The sequence below is a fragment of the Amphiura filiformis genome, chromosome 14, assembly GCF_039555335.1.
Source record: "Amphiura filiformis chromosome 14, Afil_fr2py, whole genome shotgun sequence".
In the NCBI taxonomy this organism is placed as follows: Eukaryota; Metazoa; Echinodermata; class Ophiuroidea; order Amphilepidida; family Amphiuridae; genus Amphiura; species Amphiura filiformis.
In genome coordinates, this window is record NC_092641.1 from 58,173,218 (window position 1) to 58,196,234 (window position 23,017).

General features: G+C 37.4%; 1 protein-coding gene across 1 annotated transcript; it reads left to right on the forward strand.

The window, feature by feature from the left end:
• The first annotated feature begins 5,653 nt into the window (after positions 1-5,653).
• LOC140170361 (cell adhesion molecule 2-like) lies at positions 5,654-22,698 on the forward strand. Its single transcript, XM_072193730.1, has 5 exons — positions 5,654-5,793; positions 6,663-6,718; positions 16,657-16,951; positions 17,892-18,236; positions 19,013-22,698. Exons 1-5 carry the CDS (start codon positions 5,739-5,741, stop codon positions 19,105-19,107), a joined length of 846 nt encoding a protein of 281 aa, XP_072049831.1. The 5' UTR covers positions 5,654-5,738; the 3' UTR covers positions 19,108-22,698.
• Positions 22,699-23,017: the final 319 nt, after the last annotated feature.

A 23,017-nucleotide genomic window follows, 5' to 3' on the forward strand; every position in this document is an offset into this window, starting at 1 on the left:
CCTTACTCTCACTCTTTGTGCGTGATCACTGTACAGGCTCTCTCTTAGAGTGAAATTCATACTTTTTCTTTAGACTCAGTCGTCATGCATGACCTTAGAAACCTGAACTAATAGATAACATCAACAGGGACATAGAAAGTAAATCGGTTGTTTAGCCTGTTATAAATATAGCACTGATTAAATAATCACCGTACCTGAACCAGAGTCCATGCATGTTGCTTTAGTTTCAAGGTTTAAAGTTCTAATGTAGGGCGTCGAGGAAATAAAACTGTTATTGTCCTCAGAAAAAGTAGGTTCTTAAAGTACTGACTATTATTAATGAATAATTAGTGAATGTAATTTAATAGCAACATGGTCTAAAGCAATAAGGGAGTGTAAGATTTAAAAATTAAACAATAAAGAGCTGTCATTTTCAGATATGGAGATCAACATAGCTTCTCTTTTGTATGTAGACTTTCAGCACGTAAATTTAGCATTATAGCATAACAAAAGTGTAATTTCCACCAGAGGCACGAATCTATTCGAGTGTCAAATTGCTTATTTTCACACTAAAGAACATAATTATGTTATCCTTTCTGGCGCAATTCGCTGTATAAGTGACGTCATAATCGGATTAACTACCATAGCAATAGAGGAATACAATTTTTGAATAGCGTCCTGCACTACAAGCAGATTGCACTCTAACAGGTGCTAGTGATCATCATAATATGAATATTCAATAGAATTACGAATTAGGTCTTTATCCCAGTTCTTTGACATCTATGGTTCAATGCATAGGTACCGAGTGAACGTTGTAGTGCAGGGCGATATATTCAAAATTGTATTCCTCTATTGCTATGCATGGTAGTTAATCCGATTAACTACGTCACTTCTACGGCAAATTGTGTATAACAGATATATCAAGGTATAAAAGCTTTCTTTTGAACAAACTCAAACTTTTACACGTATAAACTTTCAAACATACACGTGACTATAATCCTCTCCTGGCTGACAAGGCCCTCTTCAGTCGGAATACGTCCAACCTGAACTAAGTATCAACAACCATCATTCTGATGATGCCTACCGACCATGATAGGCAAGTGAGTAAAAGTTCGGTTTTGTTCAAAATGAATCTTTTTATAATGTTTACCAACAAACCTGACGAATCTATTCAGTGAGTAAAATATGCCATGGTTTGGTTTGGATGATAAAAGTCACATTGAGTGGCATGTACAGTACATTGTACACACTCGGATTCACAACTTGCTCAGCTATCAGGCCACAGTTCTTTAACCCCAATACATTTGTACATTCATTGAATGACCTTTGAAAATTTGGGTACAAAAACTCATACTCTGCAACTTGAGGCACAATTTTGCATGACCAGTGTTTAATTGAGGTTATTAAACTATGCCATTGGGATGAGGCCATTGTGGTCCATAGTGACAGCATTGGATGTAGGCATATTCTGGGATGCTGTGAAAATCTTCTTTAGGTAAGAGGTTGACATTTATTAACACGTGTTCGGGAACCGAATCCCGTTCTCGTGGGTTATGTTGCTCCATCTTTATGATTCGCGGCTGGTTTACATAGTTGATAGTCATTGTGTATACTAGATTATTTAAGTTTGTTAATTACCAAATACTCAAACATTCATAGATTATTACAGAAAGGCGATCATTAACTACGCATTCAACTTAGAACAAGTTTCATTTTATATAATATTGGTTTTGGCTCTTAAAATCAAACAATTTGTTTCCCGTAGGCCGCAGGATTGAATTTTTGGAGCAATTTTACTGCATTTTTTATTTGATAAATCCTGAACAACTATACGTTCAACCAAAAAAAATGAACACCAAAATCTTTTAATAGATTTCAGATTTTTGTTTCGTACATTTTTGTTTTACAAAGCAGTAAATCCTATGTAAATCAATATATAACATGCCCTGCTCTATGACATTAAATATTTGTATTAATGAAGTATACATTCCCATAATTATATCATTTCTCTAAGGCCAAGGCCTAAAAAATTGTTTGATTGGCGTAACCCGACCTACCCTAAAATTGGGCCCGACCAAAAAAAAAAAATAATAATAATAATAAAATTAAAAAAGATTAATAAAAATAAATAAATCTAAAAAAGAAGAAAAAAGTTCCAAAGCCTTATCAAACCAAGAAAAAAAAAAAAGAATCCCGACCTACCTACCCTAAAATTTGTTTTATGTTACGCCAATCAAACAATTTTTTTAGGCCTAAACATAAAATCAAAGGCAATAAAAAACAGGAAACAAACTCGTTGCTATTAGCCTTATGCTAAAATTTGCTCCTGTTTCATTTTCTTTGTACAATGCCAAATGCTATAGGTTTCTACTGAATACGAATTTATTATATTTTCGTCAAACCCTTTTCAAATTATCTTTTTGGATTTTAGCCCTAAATATTATTCCAAGCAGTTCGTCTTTGCAAATCAATTTGTGTTGAATTAAGAGCGACACAGCACAGAGACGGGAAGAAAGAGGAAATATTGGCGTCATATATGAAAACAAAAGGAGTGTATATGTATTAAAGGGAAACAGTGCATAGTCCCGACTGGATTTAATCGTTTTTACTTGATCGTTATCCTCTGAACAAGGTGAGTGTCCTTTTCAATCGTTAAGTTAGGCGTGCAGCCTAACTTATTTCTTTCTTGCCATTTCTTTCTTCTTTCTTTCTTTCTTCTTCTTCTCACAATTTGCTACTACTTCCACATCCTTGATCGGATTTTGACCAAACTCAGTCACAAGCAGTATTGGGTAGCTGGCTACAAAAGTCATGAGTTGTTTAACGTCAGAGGTCATCCAAGAGGTCACAGGGGTCAAAAAAGGTCATTTTAACCGAAAATGCTCCGATTGAGCTGAAATTTAAATGCAATGATCCTTATGACATTCTGAACCTATTTTAAATATTTTAAAATTTATTTAAGGTCATTAAGGGGCCATAAAGGGGTCAAAGGTCACGTTTTTCAAAATGCTCCAATTGAGCGGAAATTTAAATGCAATGATCCTTATGACATTCTAAACATTCTAAAAACATTTTAAAATTCATTTAAGGTCATTAAGGGGTCATAAAGGGGTCAAAGGTCAAGTGTTCCAAAATGCTCCAATTGAGCTGAAATTTAAATGCAATGATCCTTATGACATTCTAAACATGTTGAAAATATTTTGAAATTCATTTAAGGTCATTAAGTGGCAATAGGGGTCAAAGGTCAAGTTTTCAAAATGTTTCAATTGAGCTGAAATTTAAATGCAATGATCCTTATGACATTCTTAACATATTTTAAATATTTTAAAATTCATATAAGGTCATTAAGGAGGTCATACAGAGGTCAAAGATCAAGTTTTCAAAATGCCAGCTTTCAACGATGAAGGTATATTAAAACGGCAATTAATGAAACAGTCTTATTAAAATTAATACTATCCAGCACAGTGTTGCTGCTTGATCAGATCGTCACAGTCATCCGCCTAACTTACCTCGTGCCCTTGCAAAGGGCACAGTTGCTCTAGTTGTAATTATGTTTCTCTATTCTTACTGAATCTAATCCCAATTTAAAATTATGGATTCAATTGGTAAGTAAAATGATGTAGGCTATATTTTAATTGATGGGGTGAACGTTTGGACAGTATTTATTGTGGGACATTAGAGCACATCAGACATATCGAATTGCATTCTGAATACGAAGAATGTCCTTTTGATATCAAATAATTTTGATATTTTGAAATTCCCAATGTAATACACATTTTATGACAAATGATTAAAAATTGATATTTTTGATATTTAACAGTACTCGAAGTAAACTTATACTTAAAGTGTATGTAGGTGGGATGAAAAGCCGACGATCAATTAAAAATTTTGACCTTTCGTATTGAAGATATGGATTTTTTTTCCCAAAACACAAAAAGAAATTAGGTCTTTTTGGGAAAATCTGCAATATGAAAGGTCAAAATTTTCAATTGATCGTCGGCTTTTCCTCCCAGCTACATACACTTTAAGAATATATCATTAGATTTATAAAATTTACTTCGAGGACTGTTATATATCAAAAATGTGAAAAATATCAAATTTTAATAATTTGTCATAAAATTTGTATTATATCGAAAAAAAAAAAAAATGAAAATTATTTGATATCAGAAGACATTCTCCGTATTCAGAATGCAATTCGATATGTCTGATGTGCTCTCATGTCCCACAAAAAAAATACTATCGAAACGCTCAAAACGCTCATTCCTGATCTCTTAAACACACATAACTATCTACATGATCTACATATGCCGCTCTAGTGAATCTAATGGCTGGAAGTTTTAAGATCCCCTCGACATTTTCTGTCTGAAATATGCCTGAATCAGTTTCTTAATTTTCGCGCGCTACTCATCTTAGACATTTTCAGTGTTACAATGCGGTACCATGGATTTGACTTATGGCGCGCCTAAAACTTCGGTTTACTCACTTTATGAGATGCGAAGATTATGTGTTATCCAGTATGTATACCTTATTATGTTTAAAGCAATTCTGTGTGATTTGCATAAAGAATAGTTTCCTATTTAGATGTTTGCTTTCACTGATCACATTATCCCCTTTTATTTTCGAGCCAAACAAATGAGGTATAACGAAGAAAATTGCGATTTCATTCCAGCGCCTACAATGCGTGTTGTTAAATATACACAAAGACCACAGATGGAAATTGTCTTGTGCTTCACCAGCGGGATCATCAGTTGATTACCACCTGTCTTGGGGAGTTTCGGCCCTCTTATAGACGAATCCAACGAGCCAAGTCATGGTCAGGATTTGGTCGGCCATATTTGGTTCCCCGCATGCACCAAACAGGTGTTGTGAGTGCCCAATTGGGTGGATTAAACCCGCTTAAAATTCGATGTTACATTCTTTTGTGTTGTAAACTGTCATCATTCTTTTGTCTACGTGTAACACGGGTGATAGAATGCAGTTTAAAATACCCTTCAAGGCCGCATCATTTCACATTTTAGGTGAGATAGCTGGGTCCCCGTCGCGGCTATGGCTGCCATTGAGGAGTAGGAATGCGTGAAATTGGATTCGTCTATAATAAAGACTCCCTCGAGGTGGGGGCCGGCAGTGAAAACACCGCCTCCCGCTCGTGAGCTACTAATACGACTAAAACTATGCTTCTAGCATCTGTTGCTAAATAAATAATCTGCTTCTCAGAAAATGTAACAGGCACAGGCACAGGCCAGCCAACCAAAATAGGAGATCAAGCACCAGCTAGCACCCATACTATCGTATTACATGATTGTAATACTTCACGGAGCATCGCATCGCACTCGACGTGTGTACACATATGCTGACATCCATAAGCTGCAAGCACTCGATCGGTGAACTCTGAATAAAACCGGGCATCCCCGGTTTTATTATAAAAAGTTACATTTTACTGTTATTAAAGTACTTCAGGCTTAGTCCTTTACGTGGTATTTTAGTACACCACTGGGATTATTTATGCAACAAGTAGAAATCCGAGGAAAATTGAGGGCGTCGCTGTGAAGCAAATCACACATTATGGCTTTAACTGCAAGTGTCTACTATTGTACTATTGTAATACTATTGGTATTATGATTGTAATTTTTTTTATAATAACATGATGCAAATCATGTATTTTGTCCCCAGAGCCAGGACAGTAGTTCTAAATACATAAACATATAAATGGTGAGTGAGCAGCGTCAGGCAACGTGCGTGTCAGTGCTGACAGTCAAAGCATGGAGGTTGTCAGCTGTCTTCTTTGTTTCATCTTTATAGTGACTTCTTTTCCAGGTAGGTTAGCACTAGATAGGAGATCAACACCGCCAAGACACAGTCCGCAACGCCCTCGAACCAATAATACCAAAACTCCCCTTTACAGTAATGATTTTCTTCTTAAGAAAAATGTTGTTGGAACAATTTAGCTTTGAAATGAAATTTAGACACAGAAAAAGTAATAAAAAATCCTTAAAATTACAAACTAAAAACTAAAAAAACCCTGATTTTGGGCCAATTTTGGGTCGGTCGGTGGAGGGCAAGCAAACATTTTTTTTTTGCCTAATGGCAGTCTTCGCGCAGCCTTGAAGAGATAATATAACACAGGTTGCGTAGGCGGTGTTATTACTATAAAGCTTTTTCAACCATAGGAAGTGGAGAACGGGTGTTCAGAACCCCACTAAAGTTTTAGGTGGGGGTCCGAACCCCTAAAATCATAATAGAAGAAATAGAATAAAGCAATAATTGTCCTCTGCGTCTTCCTTTTTAGTACGAAAACACACCTTTTTGGGGGCTTGAATAGTCTGAAATTGACATTTTTCAAAGCAAAAGAAGTCCCAGTAAAACTTTTATAGAGAATGCTCGTCACTTTGGTTCTGATCCTGGTTGCGATAGATAATCTAGATGTAATCGGATTAGGATACTGCGCCTGTATAGAACTGCGCAGCATCCTTGGATGATGCAAAATGAATTTGATGTGTTTTGACGTAGTGGTTAGCGACTTCTGTCAAGCGCAATGATGACCTTTGTGTAATGCGCTATATATATCCGTAGCTTATTTTAAACACAACAGGATTAAATTTATGACGATTTAATTTTAAAATATTGTTTTAACAAACTGAATGTTTTAAGACATTAAGTACTGTTGATGTCCTCTTGTTTCTCAGTATGCTTTTGTACTACATATATTAATACGACTTCTGGCGGCATCACAAATGGTCAGGTATGTTAAATACTTATCATTCTGAAACACAAACAACCCATAGTGAAATGGTTTCTGGCCAGTTATATTTTCTTCAAAGGGACAAATACCAGATCAATATACCGTTCTTTTACAACAGTAGACAGCAGACACTGTGACAAATTCGAGAACATCGCCCTCATTGTTTGGTAAAGTACAAACAGTAGTTTATATCAATCGGGCGTCTCTCAATATGAAATACAGATTATCGTCACAGTGACACCTCGATATGACCATCTATTGATTTAGATCAATATACTGGACAGAGGAATGACAGAGAGTTTTGTCTTATAGAAACATTAATGGAACATTCAGAGGTTCGTCACTCCCAAACTGCATTTCTCACATTATACAATAACTTTATGAATAAGCTAGAATCGTGTCATCATGTCAAAAGAGAGATAAAACTTAATACGGGAAGGAAAGTATTCAAACTGAAATTTACTTTTATATATAACGCCATCGTTACTTGTTAAGTTAGGCGGGCAGCCTAACTTATTTCTTTCTTGCTATTTCTTTCTTTAAGTTAGGCGTGCAGCCTAACTTATTTCTTTCTTGCCATTTCTTTCTTAAGTTAGGCGGGCAGCCTAACTTATTTCTTTCTTGCCATTTCTTTCTTCTTTCTTCTTTCTTTCTTTCTTTCTTCTCACAATTTGCTACTACTTCCACATCCTTGATCGGATTTCGACTAAACTCAGTCACAAGCAGTATTGGGTAGCTGGCTACAAAAGTTATGGGTTGTTTAATGTCGGAGGTCATCCAAGGGGTCACAGGGGTCAAAAAGGTCATGTTAACCGAAAATACTCCAATTGAGCTGAAATTTATATGCAATGATCCTTATGACATTCTAAACATGCTTAAAATATTTTAATATTCATTTAATGTCATTAAGGGTCATAAAGGGGTCAAAGGTCAAGTTTTTGAAAACGCTCCAATTGAGCTGGAATTTAAATGCTATGATCCTTATGACATTCTAAACAATTTAAACATATTTTTAATTCATTTAAGGTCATTAAGGGGTCAAAGGTCAAGATTTTCAAAATGCTCCAATTGAGCTGAAATTTAAATGCAATGATCCTTATGACATTCTAAACATGTTTAAAATATTTTAAGATTCATTTAAGGTCATTAGGGGCAATAAAGGGGTCAAAGGTCAAGTTTTCAAAATGCTTCAATTGAGCTGAAATTTAAATGCAATGATCCTTATCTTATCCAGCACAGTATTGCTGCTTCATCAGATCATCACAATCATCCGCCTAACTTACCTCGTGCCCTTGCAAAGGGCACAGTTGCTCTAGTTCTTTCTTTCTTTCTTTCTTTCTTTCTCACAATTGACTACTAGTGCTACATCCGTGATCGGATGTGGACCAAACGCATAGCCAAGCCGTATTGGGTAAGTGGCTACAAAAGTCTTAAAAAGTTTTAATATCGGAGGTGATACAGGGGTCACAGGGGTTAGAAATGGTCATTTTTGCCTCATATGTGCCGCTCCCCCCATTATAATTAGGGGCAAAACATGGAGACATCTAGTCTAGTGTTTTGATAAACAAGAGATAACCACAGGCAATGGTTCTGCTGTCTGTGCTTCAAAACGTGTAAAATTTCGTCTGGATTCGTCTAGTGCCAGGTGGTGAGTGCCGTGCATTCTCTAAATTCAGTAAATTTCCATCGTCAACCGTGTGGAAAATGTCATACGGCCGGGCGGTTTCACAAGTTGCCGGCTCTATCATACCAGTCGCTGCCTGGCTATTGCAGCTGCAATCCATACATCAAAACGTGTAAATTTTGGCTATTCCAACTGCAATCCATACACCCTTCATGCAAGACATGACTGGAATCGTCCACACAGGGAGTGAATATTACAAACGGAGTCACCCATTGAGGTAGGCCCATTCGAAATTCACACGCCCTGTGTGGGAGATTAAGATAATGTCTTCCGGAGAGGTTGTATGAATTTCACCTGAACAGCCCAGTTGGGGTGTATGAAACCCCAAGTGGGCGATTCACACGAAACAAACTGAGGTATGTTCAGATGCCAATTTTGTTACATATCTTGAGTGTAACTTGTGATGTGATGCCTGTATGCTAGATATAAACAGCTACATCATTTCCACTGATGGCTATAGGGTGTGGGGGTGTGTGGGGGGTGATATCTTGGCTAAAACTGCATCACGCCTTCCCATGATGCATTTATGAAAATCAATAATCCCACTATATAGTTTCTACAGATGACGCAATAATGGTGAATAAGGTGGTGAGGGGTAAGTAAAATGTTGAAATATGACCGCATTAAACCGCAAAGGTCATGTGAGGTCAAAGGTCAGGTCAAATTTAAAGTTGCTCCGATTGGGCTGTAACTCGGGGAAAATGATCCCTGACACTTGGGGAGTATGAAACCGCAAAGGTCATGTGAGGTCAAAGGTCAGGTCAAATTACAAGTTGCTCAAATTGGTCTGTAACTCGGGGAAAATGATCCCTGACACTTAGGGAGTATAAAACCGCAAAGGTCAAGTGAGGTCAAAGGTCAGGTCAAATTTGAAGTTGCTCCAATTAGGCTGTAAGTCGGGGTAAATGATCCCTGACACTTTGGGAGTATAAAACCACAAAGGTCATGTGAGGTCAAAGGTCAGGTCAAATTTAAAGTTGTTCCAATTGGGCTGTAAGTCGGGGAAATGATCCCTGACACCTGGGGAGTATAAAACCACAAAGGTCAAGTGAGGTCAAAGGTCAGGTCAAATTTGAAGTTGCTCCAATTAGGCTGTAAGTCAGGGAAAATGATCCCTGACACTTTGGGAGTATAAAACCACAAAGGTCATGTGAGGTCAAAGGTCAGGTCAAATTTGAAGTTGCTCCAATGAGGCTGTAAGTCGGGGAAAATGATCCCTGACACTTTGGGAGTATAAAACCACAAAGGTCAAGTGAGGTCAAAGGTCAGGTCAATTTTGAAGTTGCTCCAATTAGGCTGTAAGTCGGGGAAAATGATCTCTGACACTTTGGGAGTATAAAGCCACAAAGGTCAAGTGAGGTCAAAGGTCAGGTCAATTTTGAAGTTGCTCCAATTAGGCTGTAAGTCGGGGAAATGATCCCTGACACTTTGGGAGTATAAAACCACAAAGGTCAAGTGAGGTCAAAGGTCAGGTCAAATTTGAAGTTGCTCCAATTAGGCTGTAAGTCGGGGAAAATGATCCCTGACACTTTGGGAGTATAAAACCACAAAGGTCATGTGAGGTCAAAGGTCAGGTCAAATTACAAGTTACTCTGATTGTGCTGTAACTCGGGGAAAATGATCCCTGACACTTGGGGAGTATAAAACCACAAAGGTCAAGTGAGGTCAAAGGTCAGGTCAAATTTGAAGCTGCTCCAATCAGGCTGTCCGCCGGGGGTAATGATCCCTGACACTTGGGTAGTATAAAACCACAAAGGTCATGTGAGGTCAAAGGTCAGGTCAAATTTAAAGTTGCTCCAATTGGGCTGTAAGTCGGGGGAAATGATCCCTGACACTTGGGGAGTATAAAACCACAACGGTCATGTGAGGTCAAAGGTCAGGGCAAATTTGAAGTTGCTCCAATTGGGCTGTAAGTCGGGGGAAATGATCCCTGGGAAGTATTAAACCGCAAAGGTCATTCGAGGTCAAAGGTCAGGTCAAATTTAAAGTTGCTCTGATTGGGCTGCAATTCGGGGAAAATGATCCCTGACACTTGGGAAGTATGAAACCGCAAAGGTCATCCGAGGTCAAAGGTCAGGTAAAATTTAAAGTTGCTCTGATTGGGCTGCAATTCGGGGAAAATAATCCCTGACACTTGAGAAGTATGAAACTGGAAAGGTCATCCAAGTTCAAAGGTCAGGTCAAATTTAAAGCTGCTCCGATCAGGCTGCAACTTGCGGCAAATGATCCCTAACACTTGGGGAGTGTAAAACCGAAAAGGTCATCCGAGGTCAAATTTAACGTTGCTCAGAATATGAAACCGAAAAGGTCAACCGAAGACAAAGGTCGGGTCAAATTTAACGTTGCACAGTATTGCTGCGTGATGATGTCATCACAGTCATACGCCTAACTTACCTCGTGCCCTTGCAAAGGGCACAGTTGCTCTAGTTCTTTCTTTCTTTCTTCTTCTTCTCACAATTTGCTACTACTTCCACATCCTTGATCGGATTTTGACCAAACTCAGTCACAAGCAGTATTGGGTAGCTGGCTACAAAAGTCATGGGTTGTTTAATGTTAGAGGTCTTCCAAGAGGTAAAAAAAAAAAAAAAAAGGTCATTTTAACCGAAAATGCTCCGATTGAGCTGAAATTTAAATGCAATGATCCTTATGACATTCTAAACATATTTAAAATATTTTAAAATTTATTTAAGGTCATTAAGGGGCCATAAAGGGGTCAAAGGTCGCGTTTTTCAAAATGCTCCAATTGAGCTGAAATTTAAATGCAATGATCCTTATGACATTCTAAACATTCTAAAAACATTTTAAAATTCATTTAAGGTCATTAAGGGGTCATAAAGGGGTCAAAGGTCAAGTGTTCCAAAATGCTCCAATTGAGCTGAAATTTAAATGCAATGATCCTTATGACATTCTAAACATGTTGAAAATATTTTGAAATTCATTTAAGGTCATTAAGTGGCAATAGGGGGTCAAAGGTCAAGTTTTCAAAATGTTTTAATTGAGCTGAAATTTAAATGCAATGATCCTTATGACATTCTTAACATATTTTAAATATTTTAAAATTCATATAAGGTCATTAAGGAGGTCATACAGAGGTCAAAGATCAAGTTTTCAAAATGCCAGCTTTCAACGATGAAGGTATATTAAAACGGCAATTAATGAAACAGTTTTATTAAAATTAATACTATCCAGCACAGTGTTGCTGCTTGATCAGATCGTCACAGTCATCCGCCTAACTTACCTCGTGCCCTTGCAAAGGGCACAGTTGCTCTAGTTGGCCTTTCTTTCTTTCCTCTTTCTTTCTTCTTTCTCACAATTTGCTACTACTTCCACATCCTTGATCGGATTTCAACCAAACTCAGCCACAAGCAGTATTAGGTAGGTGGCTACAAAAGTTATGGGTTGTTTAACGTCAGAGGTCATCCAAGGGGTCACAGGGGTCAAAAAAGTCATTGTAACCGAAAATGCTCCGATTGAGCTGAAATTTAAATGCAATGATCCTTATGACATTCTAAACATGTTTAAAATATTTTAAAATTTATTTAAGGTCATTAAGGGGTCATAAAGAGGTCAAAGGTCAAGTTTTTTTAAACGCTTCAATTGGGCTGAAATTTTAATGCAATGATCCATATGACATTGTAAACATTTAAAAAATATTTTGAAATTCATTTAAGGTCATTAAGGGGTCAAAGGTCAAGTTTTTCAAAATGCTCCAATTGAGCTGAAATTTAAATCCAATGATCCTTATGACATTTTAAAAACATTTTAAGATTCATTTAAGGTCATTAGGGGACATTAAAGGGGTCAAAGGTCAAGTTTTCAAAATGTTGCAATTGAGCTCAGGTGGTGTATGACGTGCATTCCCTAAATTCAGTAAATTTTCATCGTCAACCGTGTATTTGAATGGGATTATTTTGAAATTTTAAAACGCTTGAAATATCACAAACAAATAGGCCTATGTTGATAAATAATATAAATACAAGCTAAAACCGTTGGGGTTCGATAATGAACCCCACAAAACTAACCGAGTATATGGAAAATGCCATACGGCCGGGCGGTTTCACGAGTTGCCGGCTCGATCATGTCATCCGCCGCCTGATTGAGCTGAAATTTAAAGGCAATGATCCTTATTTTATCCAGCACAGTATTGTTGCTTCACCAGATCGTCACAATCATCCGCCTAACTTACCTCGTGCCCTTGCAAAGGGCACAGTTGCTCTAGTTCTTCTTTCTTTCTTTCTTTCTTCTCACAATTTGCTACTACTTCCACATCCTTGATCAGATTTCGACCAAACTCAGTCACAAGCAGTATTGGGTAGCTGGCTACAAAAGTTATGGGTTGTTTAACGTCAGAGGTCATCTAAGGGTCACAGGGGTCAAAAAGGTCATTTTAACCAAAAATGCTCCGATTGAGCTGAAATTTAAATGCAATGATCCTTATGACATTCTAAACATGTTTAAAATATTTTGAAATTTATTTAAGGTCATTAAGGGGCAATAAAGGGGTCAAAGGTCACGTTTTTCAAAATACTCCAATTGAGCTGAAATTTAAATGCAATGATCCCTATGACATCTTGAACATTTTAAAAATATTTTAAAATTCATTTAAGGTCATTAAGGGGTCATAAAGGGGTCAAAGGTCAAGTTTTTCAAAATGCTCCAATTGAGCCGAAATTTAAATGCAATGATCCTTATGACATTCTAAACATCTTGAAATCTTTTAAAATTCATTTAAGGTCGGTAAGGGGCAATAAAGGGGTCAAAGGTCAAGTTTTCAAAATGCTTCAATTGAGCTGAAATTTAAATGCAATGATCCTTATGACATTCTTAACATGTTTTAAATATTTTAAAATTCATTTAAGGTCATTAAGTGGCAATAAAGGGGTCAAAGGTCAAGTTTTCAAAACGGTAGCTTTCCACGATCAATGTATATGAAAATGGCAGTTAATGAAACAGTCTTATTAAAATTAATCTTATCCAGCACAGTATTGCTGCTTGATCAGATCGTCACAGTCATCCGCCTAACTTACCTTGTGCCCTTGCAAAGGGCACAGTTGCTCTAGTCTTTCTTTACAAGCCGACGTCAAACGTCGGCTTGTGCTGTCTCTTCTCAATTCTTTCTTCTTCTTCTTACAAGCCGACGACGGATGTCGGCTCGTTCTGTCTCTTCTCAATTCTTTCTTCTTCTTCTTCTTCTTCTTTTTCTTTCTTTCTTTCTTCTGGCAACCGCAATCAACTGCATGTAGCTCCGCAAGGGATTGACAGATTTCAACCAAAGTTGACCCAAATGACCATTGGGCTAGGCCAAACCTTCCATTTGACTTTGACCTCGCTGTGACCTTTGACCTAGCTATAATGGTCAAAAATGTGATTTCAAAAAAAATGCTACTCCTTCCACAAATTTCATGCAATGATCATGTGACTCATGCATATGAATCAACATGTGGCAGTGCTTAAAACTTCCTAAAAAGAATTGAGGTCAAAGGTCATTAAGGGGGTAAATTCCGGTCTGAAAGCTAAAAATATTCAAAAAATCACTGTCTTTACAAAATATATAGCAGAGAGTCGCCATTAGCACACATGCATTGCTACTAGCCAGGGTCTTTAGGATGCCTACAGGTTTGGGGTCAAAGGTCATTAAGGGGTTACTTCCGGTCAAAAACCAAAAATGTTCAAAAATTTTTATCTCAAAATGTAAACAGACCAGAATAATATAACCAACATACATGAATTAGTGTTCCCTGATGTAAGCATGGTATTTGTATTTTGGGGGTCAAAGGTCATTAAGGGGTCACTTCCTGTTTTTAGCTGAATAACTTCAAGAATTTTTATCTCAAGAACTGAACATGTTAGAATTTTTTAATTAAAATTGGAACAATGCATTTTGTCGGTGTACATAAGGTTTTTTTTACATTGAGGTCAAAGGTCAATAAAGGGGTCAAAAGGTCAATCAAAAATTTTCAAAAAATCAAAATCCATGTATAAGTTCCGATTAAGCTGAAATTCACCAGGAATATTTCTTATGACATCCTAAGCACAGTGCAAGAGCAGTTGACCCCATCCGTAACCCAGGGGTCAAGTTATAGGGTCAAATTGCGGCTTGTATTCAGCGTCTGTTGACTCTAGTTTCTTCTTCTTTCTTCTGGCAACCGCAATCAACTGCATGTAGCTCCGCAAGGGATTGACAGATTTCAACCAAAGTTGACCCAAATGACCATTGGGCTAGGCCAAACCTTCCATTTGACTTTGACCTCGCTGTGACCTTTGACCTAGCTATAATGGTCAAAAATGTGATTTCAAAAAAAATGCTACTCCTTCCACAAATTACATGCAATGATCATGTGACTCATGCATATGAATCAACATGTAGCAGTGCTTATACCTTGCTAAAAAGAGTTGAGGTCAAAGGTCATTAAGGGGGTCATTTCCGGTCTGAAAGCTAAAAATATTCAAAAAATCACTGTCTTTACAAAATATATAGCAGAGAGTCGCCATTAGCACACATGCATTGCTACTAGCCAGGGTCTTTAGGATGCCTACAGGTTTGGGGTCAAAGGTCATTAAGGGGTTACTTCCGGTCAAAAACCAAAAATGTTCAAAAAAAATTTTATCTCAAAATGTAAACAGACCAGAATAATATAACCAACATACATGAATTAGTGTTCCCTGATGTATGCATGGTATTTTTATTTTGGGGGTCAAAGGTCATTAAGGGGTCACTTCCTGTTTTTAGCTGAATAACTTCAAGAATTTTTATCTCAAGAACTGAACATGTTAGAATTTTTTAATTAAAATTGGAACAATGCATTTTGTCGGTGTACATAAGGTTTTTTTTTTTTACATTGAGGTCAAAGGTCATTAAAGGGGTCAAAAGGTCAATCAAAAATTTTCAAAAATCAAAATCCATGTATAAGTTCCGATTAAGCTGAAATTCACCAGGAATATTTCTTATGACATCCTAAGCACAGTGCAAGAGCAGTTGACCCCATCCGTAACCCAGGGGTCAAGTTATAGGGGTCAAATTGCGGCTTGTATTCAGCGTCTGTTGACTCTAGTTCTTTCTTTCTCACAATTTGCTACTACTTCCACATCCTTGATCGGATTTCGACCAAACTCAGTCACAAGCAGTATTGGGTAGCTGGCTACAAAAGTTATGGGTTATTTAACGTCTGAGGTCATCCAAGGGGTCACAGGGGTCAAAAAAGGTCATTTTAACCGAAAATGCTCCGATTGAGCTGAAATTTAAATGCAATGATCCTTATGACATTCTAAACATGTTTAAAATATTTAAAAATTTATTTAAGGTCATTAAGGGGTCATTAAGGGGTCAAAGGTCAAGTTTGTCAAAATGCTGCAATTGAGCTGAAATTTAAATGCAATGATCCTTATGACATTCTAAACATTTTAAAAATATTTTAAAATGCATTTAAGGTCATTAAGGGGTCAAAGGTCAAGTTTTCAAAATGCTTCAATTGAGCTGAAATTTAAATGCAATGATCCTTATGACATTCTTAACATGTTTTGAATACTTTAAAATTCATTTAAGGTCATTAAGGGGGCCATACAGAGGTCCAAGGCCAAGTTTTCAAAATGACAGCTTTCCACGATCAATGTATATTAAAATGACAATTAATGAAACAGTCTCATTAAAATTAATCTTATCCAGCACAGTATTGCTGCTTGATCCAGATCGTCACAATCATCCGCCTAACTTACCTCGTGCCCTTGCAAAGGGCACAGTTGCTCTAGTTCCTTTTGTTTTCGATGTAAAATATAAATTCATCAAATGATGGTGCACAACGCTACAGTAGGCCTACCCCAGCAAACACAAAATGTTTTTTAAAACGTTTTTTAACAGGTTTTATTTTGGGTTTTGGTTTTGATTAAAACTGTTTTAATACCATTATATAATACTATATTTTTTTTTTGGTCGCTTTGGATTAATATATGTTTGAATAGATTGAAATTATTCTTTCATAACACTATATATTGTTAAATTTTATGAAAACGTTTGATATCTTTATATACCCTTTATATAACCCGACATTTAAACGTTTTCTGGCAACCTTTTCTAATCTTCTGCGAATAATGTCAAAAACGGTTTTTGTTTGCTGGGACACTAGTATCCTTCATATTGTATCGACATTTTGAAGAGAAAATAGTTTAGGGGTATTCTCCAGAAGTGATTTTGGATAATTTAGATATTTTGGTCCTCGACGGATATCTTAATGTGGCTTTAATATTACCATCCTTACAGATGATAGTAAACAACGGTTCTTCCATATCACTGGTGTGCACCGTCAACAAGGGTATGAATGGTGAAGATGGCAGTGCATTGTGGGATCGCTCATCAATCCCTATAACATATAACGATAATGTACTACAAGATGCGGATAAATATGGAATCACTAAACGAGACAGCCCTACTGGCAATTACACGCGGTACATTTTGGAGATCCGCCGTGTTACTTTGATGGACGAGGATAACTACACGTGTCAAAATATAAAGGTCACTCCTCCGGAAACTCAGAGGGTACACGTTTATGTTTCTTGTAAGTACTATTTTCCTATTTGATAATTAATTCAATAACCTTGGTGGGGTTTAAAACAAGATTCGAGCAATTTAGAAATTTGACCCCCAAGTAACCTTTGACCCCATGCTGGGACCACCTGTAGAGGATTGATTTAGTTGGCCACCCAAAAGTTTTTGCCCATGACTCATAGAAAACACCTAAACATGCCAACTTTTTATCAATCGGGGTGCACCGCTCAGTCCGACACGCTGCTAGTTCGACATGCCGCTAGCCCGACAACACAAATTCCCTATACTTCGAGGTGCGTCAGTACGAAAATGAAAAGCACGACGCTAGTCCGAAAAAAGCATGCGCTAGTCCGAAAATGAAAACCACTGTAAAAGTCCGACACGCCGCTAGTCCGAATCTGAAAACACAGTTTTCAGTCCGACACGCTGCTAGTCCGAATCCGAAATACACTGCGCTTGTCCGAATATCAGACTAGCGCAGTGTTTCGCCCAATTCAAATTCGGACTAGCGCAGTGTTTTTCAAATTTGGACTAGCGCAATGGTTTTCAATTGCGGACAAGCGCAGTGTTTTTTAGATTCGGACTAGCGCAGTGTCGGACTGAAGGAGTGTTTTCCAGATTAGGACTAGCGCAGTGGTTTTCAATTTCGGACTAGTGCAGTGGTTTTCATTTTCGGGCTAGCGGCGTGTCGGACTGGTGCAGTGCATTTCAGATTCGGACTAGCGGCGTGTCGGACTAACGGAGTGTTGGACTAGCGGAATGTTGGACTAGCGGCGTGTCGGACTAACGCACTGTACCCCGGGCACTGTTCCCCCAAGTACTAACCAATATCATCATTATCTTCACCATCATCTTCACTATTCACACATCATGTAGTGTCTTTTAACATTGGATACGATTACATTTGTAATATGTAAGCTATCATCTCATTACATTTACTTTTCTTAAAGTCCCTCCCATCAGCTTCAAAATGACCCAAAACGGCAGTGACGTTACCATGTTAAAAGTATTAGACGGAGACTCATCAGATATAGTTTGCACATCCATTGGTTCCAGACCAGATATCGATATTTGGTGGTATCATCGCATGAAGGAAGACGACGACTTTACAAGGATCACAAAAGGTGTATCACAGCATTCTACAATTAACGTCAATAACACTCTTAGATTTGACACAGTCAGCACTCTGCGATATATCGCCAGCAAACAGTTCGATGGTGGGGTACTGAAATGTGAAGTAATTGGACTACAGATGACAGAGAAAGTGGACGCTATGGCTTACCTAGATGTCCAATGTAAGTGGGTTATGTCTGTTTTATTTATCAAATTCTTTATACAGTTGAGGCTCTTATAATTATGTACAACAATATAGAGTTTCATCTACAGATGCACCTATTGTACCTGTTAAAGTCCCATTCAGTGATCCCAGCGAAAATGGAAAAAAAAAATTGTTTACAAATTGCTTAAAAGTGAAGGACAAGTCATTCAAATTGTCGTTTGATATTTTTGAAATGAAAAATTTGGCCCAAAACGAAGAAAACAGCAGTATTGAGGATGTTGAATCCCCATTCAAATACATGTAGCTGATTTATATACTGTCCGTATATAAATTACAGATTCATATAAAATGCCTTATTTTGTCTTAAATACGTGGCATTCAGATGAACCACTAGCAGGCAATGTTAGCGCATCTATGACAATGAAAAGGTACCAAAATCTGAATTTTGATGATTTTAACGATCGTCCGGATATTAAGCAATTCACTGAATGGGCCTTTAAGTAGTCATGGCAGTACATTGCCAAGTCAGATGTTCATCTGATGCCGGTTCAAAAATACCAGAATCTTATTATCGTCAACGGCACAGATGTATTGACATCAATCTGTTTAGATTGTATAGATACTATTCATTCGGAAGTGCTGTATGGCATATTTCTAAGGTTGTTAATATAGATTGTACATGAACACTAGTCTAATCATTTCTCTTCACTGCGCAGAAAATAGTTGTAACAGTTAAATGTATAACTTTTGATTTTGAAATGCCCATTTTTTGTTATTTTTGTTGTTTTGTAGATTCATTGTCGATGTCTGGAGCAACCAACTTCGTAGCAGCATCCCCTTTAGGGCTCCTTGCAGCAGAGTTGATATATTTGGCTGTTATCGCTTAGTGTTTATACAAAAATATTAAAGATCTTTTAGTATAGGTTCTAGCTTATTTATTTCAAATGCGTTTGCAAGCATTTGGTATTGGCCATTTACATTTGATAGCGCTCTTTACCAGTGTATTTCGGTTATATTTAAAAATGCGTTTTATAAATACGCACGTGACCCTTGGGTACGACATACAAAGACCAGCAAGCGTGACAAAAATCTTCGTGCATTGACCAATATATTCCAAATTTGTAATATGTTATCAAAAACAACATTTTGAAAGTATTTGACAACGGAAAATATATTCAACGACGGAAACGTTTACACTATAATCACAAAGTTAGACAATTTTGCTGCACAGCAGTCTCATGTTGTTCCGCCTTTGCATTCAAATGTACTGGAAGACCACTCGCTATGTAGAAGGTCACTTCGAGACTTACTGTTAAGCTGTTATGGCAGCGCGGAGGTGGTGACGTGCGTATGTATAAAAGCACGTTTATAAATATAACCGAAGTACACTGTTTACAGTGATCTACTTTTTTCAGCTGAAAAAATTCCAGTGTGATACAGTACTATAAAAAAATAAAACTATAGACGGTTATGTTTTGTACCTCCTCAACGGGACGGAATTTAATAGGAAAAATAATTTTTATTTCGTATAGACGAATCCAACGAGCCAAGTCATGGTCAGGATTTGGTCGGCCATGACGGGTCCCCGCATGCACCAAACATGTGTAGTGACTGCCCAATTTGGTGGATTAAAGCCGCTTAAAAATCGATGTTAGATTCTTTTGTGTTGTAAACTGTCATCATTCTTTTGTCTACGTGTAACACAAGTGATAGAATGCAGTTTAAAATACCCTCCAAGGCTGCATTATTTCACATTTATGTGAGATTAAGCCATTAAGGTATAGGAATGCGTGAATTTGGATTCGTCTATACGGTGCATTACACCTAATATATCAAAGCGTTTTACAATATAAAAAAAAGCATAATTTACACTGATAACCCATTTCTTATTAAATTTAAGGCTCCAGAACCAAACTGTTTCGATCTTAGGGTTGACCGTCGTAATTAATGTACTAATAATCAAAATGAACGGTAAAATTGTTTCGGTAAATGTATATGCAGTACATTATAAAAAAGATTTAATCTTATCACAATTACAATTAGCCAAGTAATTGATATTTCATAAATTATAAGGATCGACCAAGTATTGATGGTCGATTGAAAGATCGAACGATTTTGGTTCTATTGCCTTATATAGTGGAAATTCCAATTGAATGAACGCAGCTTTTAATAGCGTGACGAATTTTTGCGTACACTGCGTGATGTACGCCAGCATGTGCGACTGTGCGTGAGTAACGCGAAAGTGAATCCAACCATGCCAACGCACTCATGATTGGTTAGCATTGTATCCAAGGTCGTGCGTTCGCGTTGTAGTTTGAAATACGCGATATACGATCGCGGTTGGATCGAGTGCAGCTGTTCAAAACTGCGTTCATTCAATTGGAATTCTTAGTATAAAATGCTTCAGCAGATTAACTTTTAAAAAGCAAGCATTGCAAACTGTACATAAGCTAAAATTCCACGAATAAAAAACCACAGCAGATCAAACTAATACAGAACAGTCCAATATTCAACATTTTCTTGATAAATGTATGACATAATATTTTCTTGCTTTATAGCCATAATAATATTTAGCTACTGTTAAAACTATACCCGGAACATGTCAGCACACCTGCTGTTAAAATCAAGATCTCTAAAGATAAAAACTATATAAATTGTTGAGTATCTGAAATTGAGGTTTTGGTGTTTTTGGATGAATCTGTGTACGCTTTCTACAATGTATATTAACTATATCCAGAAATAACTGTTAGAAACAATTTCCCCTAATAGTGTAATATTACAGTACTATAATAGACTAGCAGAATATAATCATATAAATCAGAGTCGAGTTATTTTGTGGTCGAGTCATTTCTAGCGATTTCTCGAGTCGAGTCGAGTCTAGAGTCATGACTCGTTACAAGCCCGACAGAAATATTGAAGGTCATCAGGGTCACGGCGATTGTGGAAAGTATTGCTCCCGAGATGCTCTTCATTTCTGGGGTCCATTTCATTCAACTTTTAGAAGCTTCGTTAGTCTCAAAATCAATCGTAACTTGTGACGCATCGTTTAATCCCATTTCACTAAATTGACTTACGGTCGGTACCCTTCGTAAATAATAGAGATTTACTACAGAGACCTATCGCAAATTTACGTTTAGTAAAATAGTGTTCGTAACTTACGACCGGCTACTACAAAAGGGTTAAGGGACGTACCATTAGATATTATGGAGGAGGGGCTGGGGAGTTTTTTGGAGAAAAAAATTGCCTCACTGGTGAGTTAAAAGAGTTTTAAAAAATTTGTCTCACTGATGAGTAAAATAAAAATTGCCTCACTGATGAGTAAAAAAACACTTCACCGCGGAAGGCGGCGAAAAAAATTAATAAAACAATTTCCCTCCAAAGGCAGTGAAAAAATTCTGCCTGACCCTATTAACTCCCTAGGCTCCCCCCGATAATATACGAGTATAATGGTGTGTCGCTAAGTGTAGTGAAATACACCTCTGGACTTCTGCATTCAGACATGGGCAACGATGAAGTATGAAGTTCCGCCACCACCAGAATAAGACCAGTCATTATTATGTTTTTAATACTTTATACATAATAGTCTACGATATTTTATAATAATGTTTATACGTAAATTGGCTCAAACAAGTATTTGTTTTCCTTTATAGGCTAGTAATAGCCAATGCTAAGCGTAATATATAAATGGCCACAAGTCCATCTCACTAAACTTTTTACTAAACTAAAATGTCTCAAAATCAATCGTAACTTACGACGCATCGTAAGTTCAATTTCATTTACGTTCGGTACCATTCGTAAGTAATAGGAATTTACTACAGAGACCCTTTGCAAAGTTTCGTAAAATGGTATTCGTAACTTACGGACGGTTTCTTGAGTTACGATGGGTTTAAAGGTTTAGTGAAATAGACCCCTGGTATCTATGGTACAAGTTTACAGTTTACAAACAGACAGGGGCGTAGCAAGAGCATTAGGGGCCCATGGACAAGGAGCAATACGGGCCCTTTTAACCAGGGCGGGAATTACCTTATATGGGGCCCTGGGCCAGGCCAAAATGTGGAGGCCCCGGACTCACGTGCCGAGGATGTGCACTCAAGTCAGTGGCCAAGTTTTGGTTTACGTATAATACAGAGGGGAACAAACATTATTTGTTCCGATGTTACTAGGACATTTTGTTATTTGAAAATTTTACAATTTTGCCCTATTTTGATCAAAAACATGCTGTTATTGGGGTTAAAAGAAAGATGCATAAGGCAATTTTGGGGCCCTGGACCCGGGCCCATTTGGCCTAATGGTAAATCCGGCCCTGCTATCCATTTATATCAGCCCTTATGTTATTTTCACTTTTGTGCTCGGGGCCCCTGAACCCTCGGGGCCCGTGGACTTCGTCCACCCTGTCCCCCCGCTTGCTACGCCCCTGCAAACAGAGAGGTTACAGACCTCTCTGTTTTGTTCTCTTTTTGGAAATACCAAATTACCAAGACCCAATTTTCAATTTCTTTACTAAGATATTGTTCTTTTCCGTTTACGCATGTGCATATATATTAATTAGACGCATAACATAAAGACGCATACAATTATGCATCATTCACGCGAGCCATATCAACATGGTTCAACTAATAGTCTCGTATTGCGTTTATTAAAATTCTCAGATATTGTCGTAACTGCAGCACCTAAGGTCTTGATTTTTGTGAGGTATATTAGTTCCTTACACTATGAAAAAGTCCAGTAAATGTAACAATAGTGCTTGACCACCCCCCACCCCCCACACACACCCCTGCCGAAAATCGAAAATAAATT

Excerpts from the sequence above, each read along its gene's own strand:
- LOC140170361 (XM_072193730.1), top strand. The coding sequence starts at position 5,739 with ATGGAGGTTGTCAGCTGTCTTCTTTGTTTCATCTTTATAGTGACTTCT. Across the intron at positions 16,952-17,891 it reads GGTACACGTTTATGTTTCTT|TCCCTCCCATCAGCTTCAAA; the intron begins GTAAGTACTATT and ends CTTTTCTTAAAG. Across the intron at positions 18,237-19,012 it reads GGCTTACCTAGATGTCCAAT|ATTCATTGTCGATGTCTGGA; the intron begins GTAAGTGGGTTA and ends GTTGTTTTGTAG.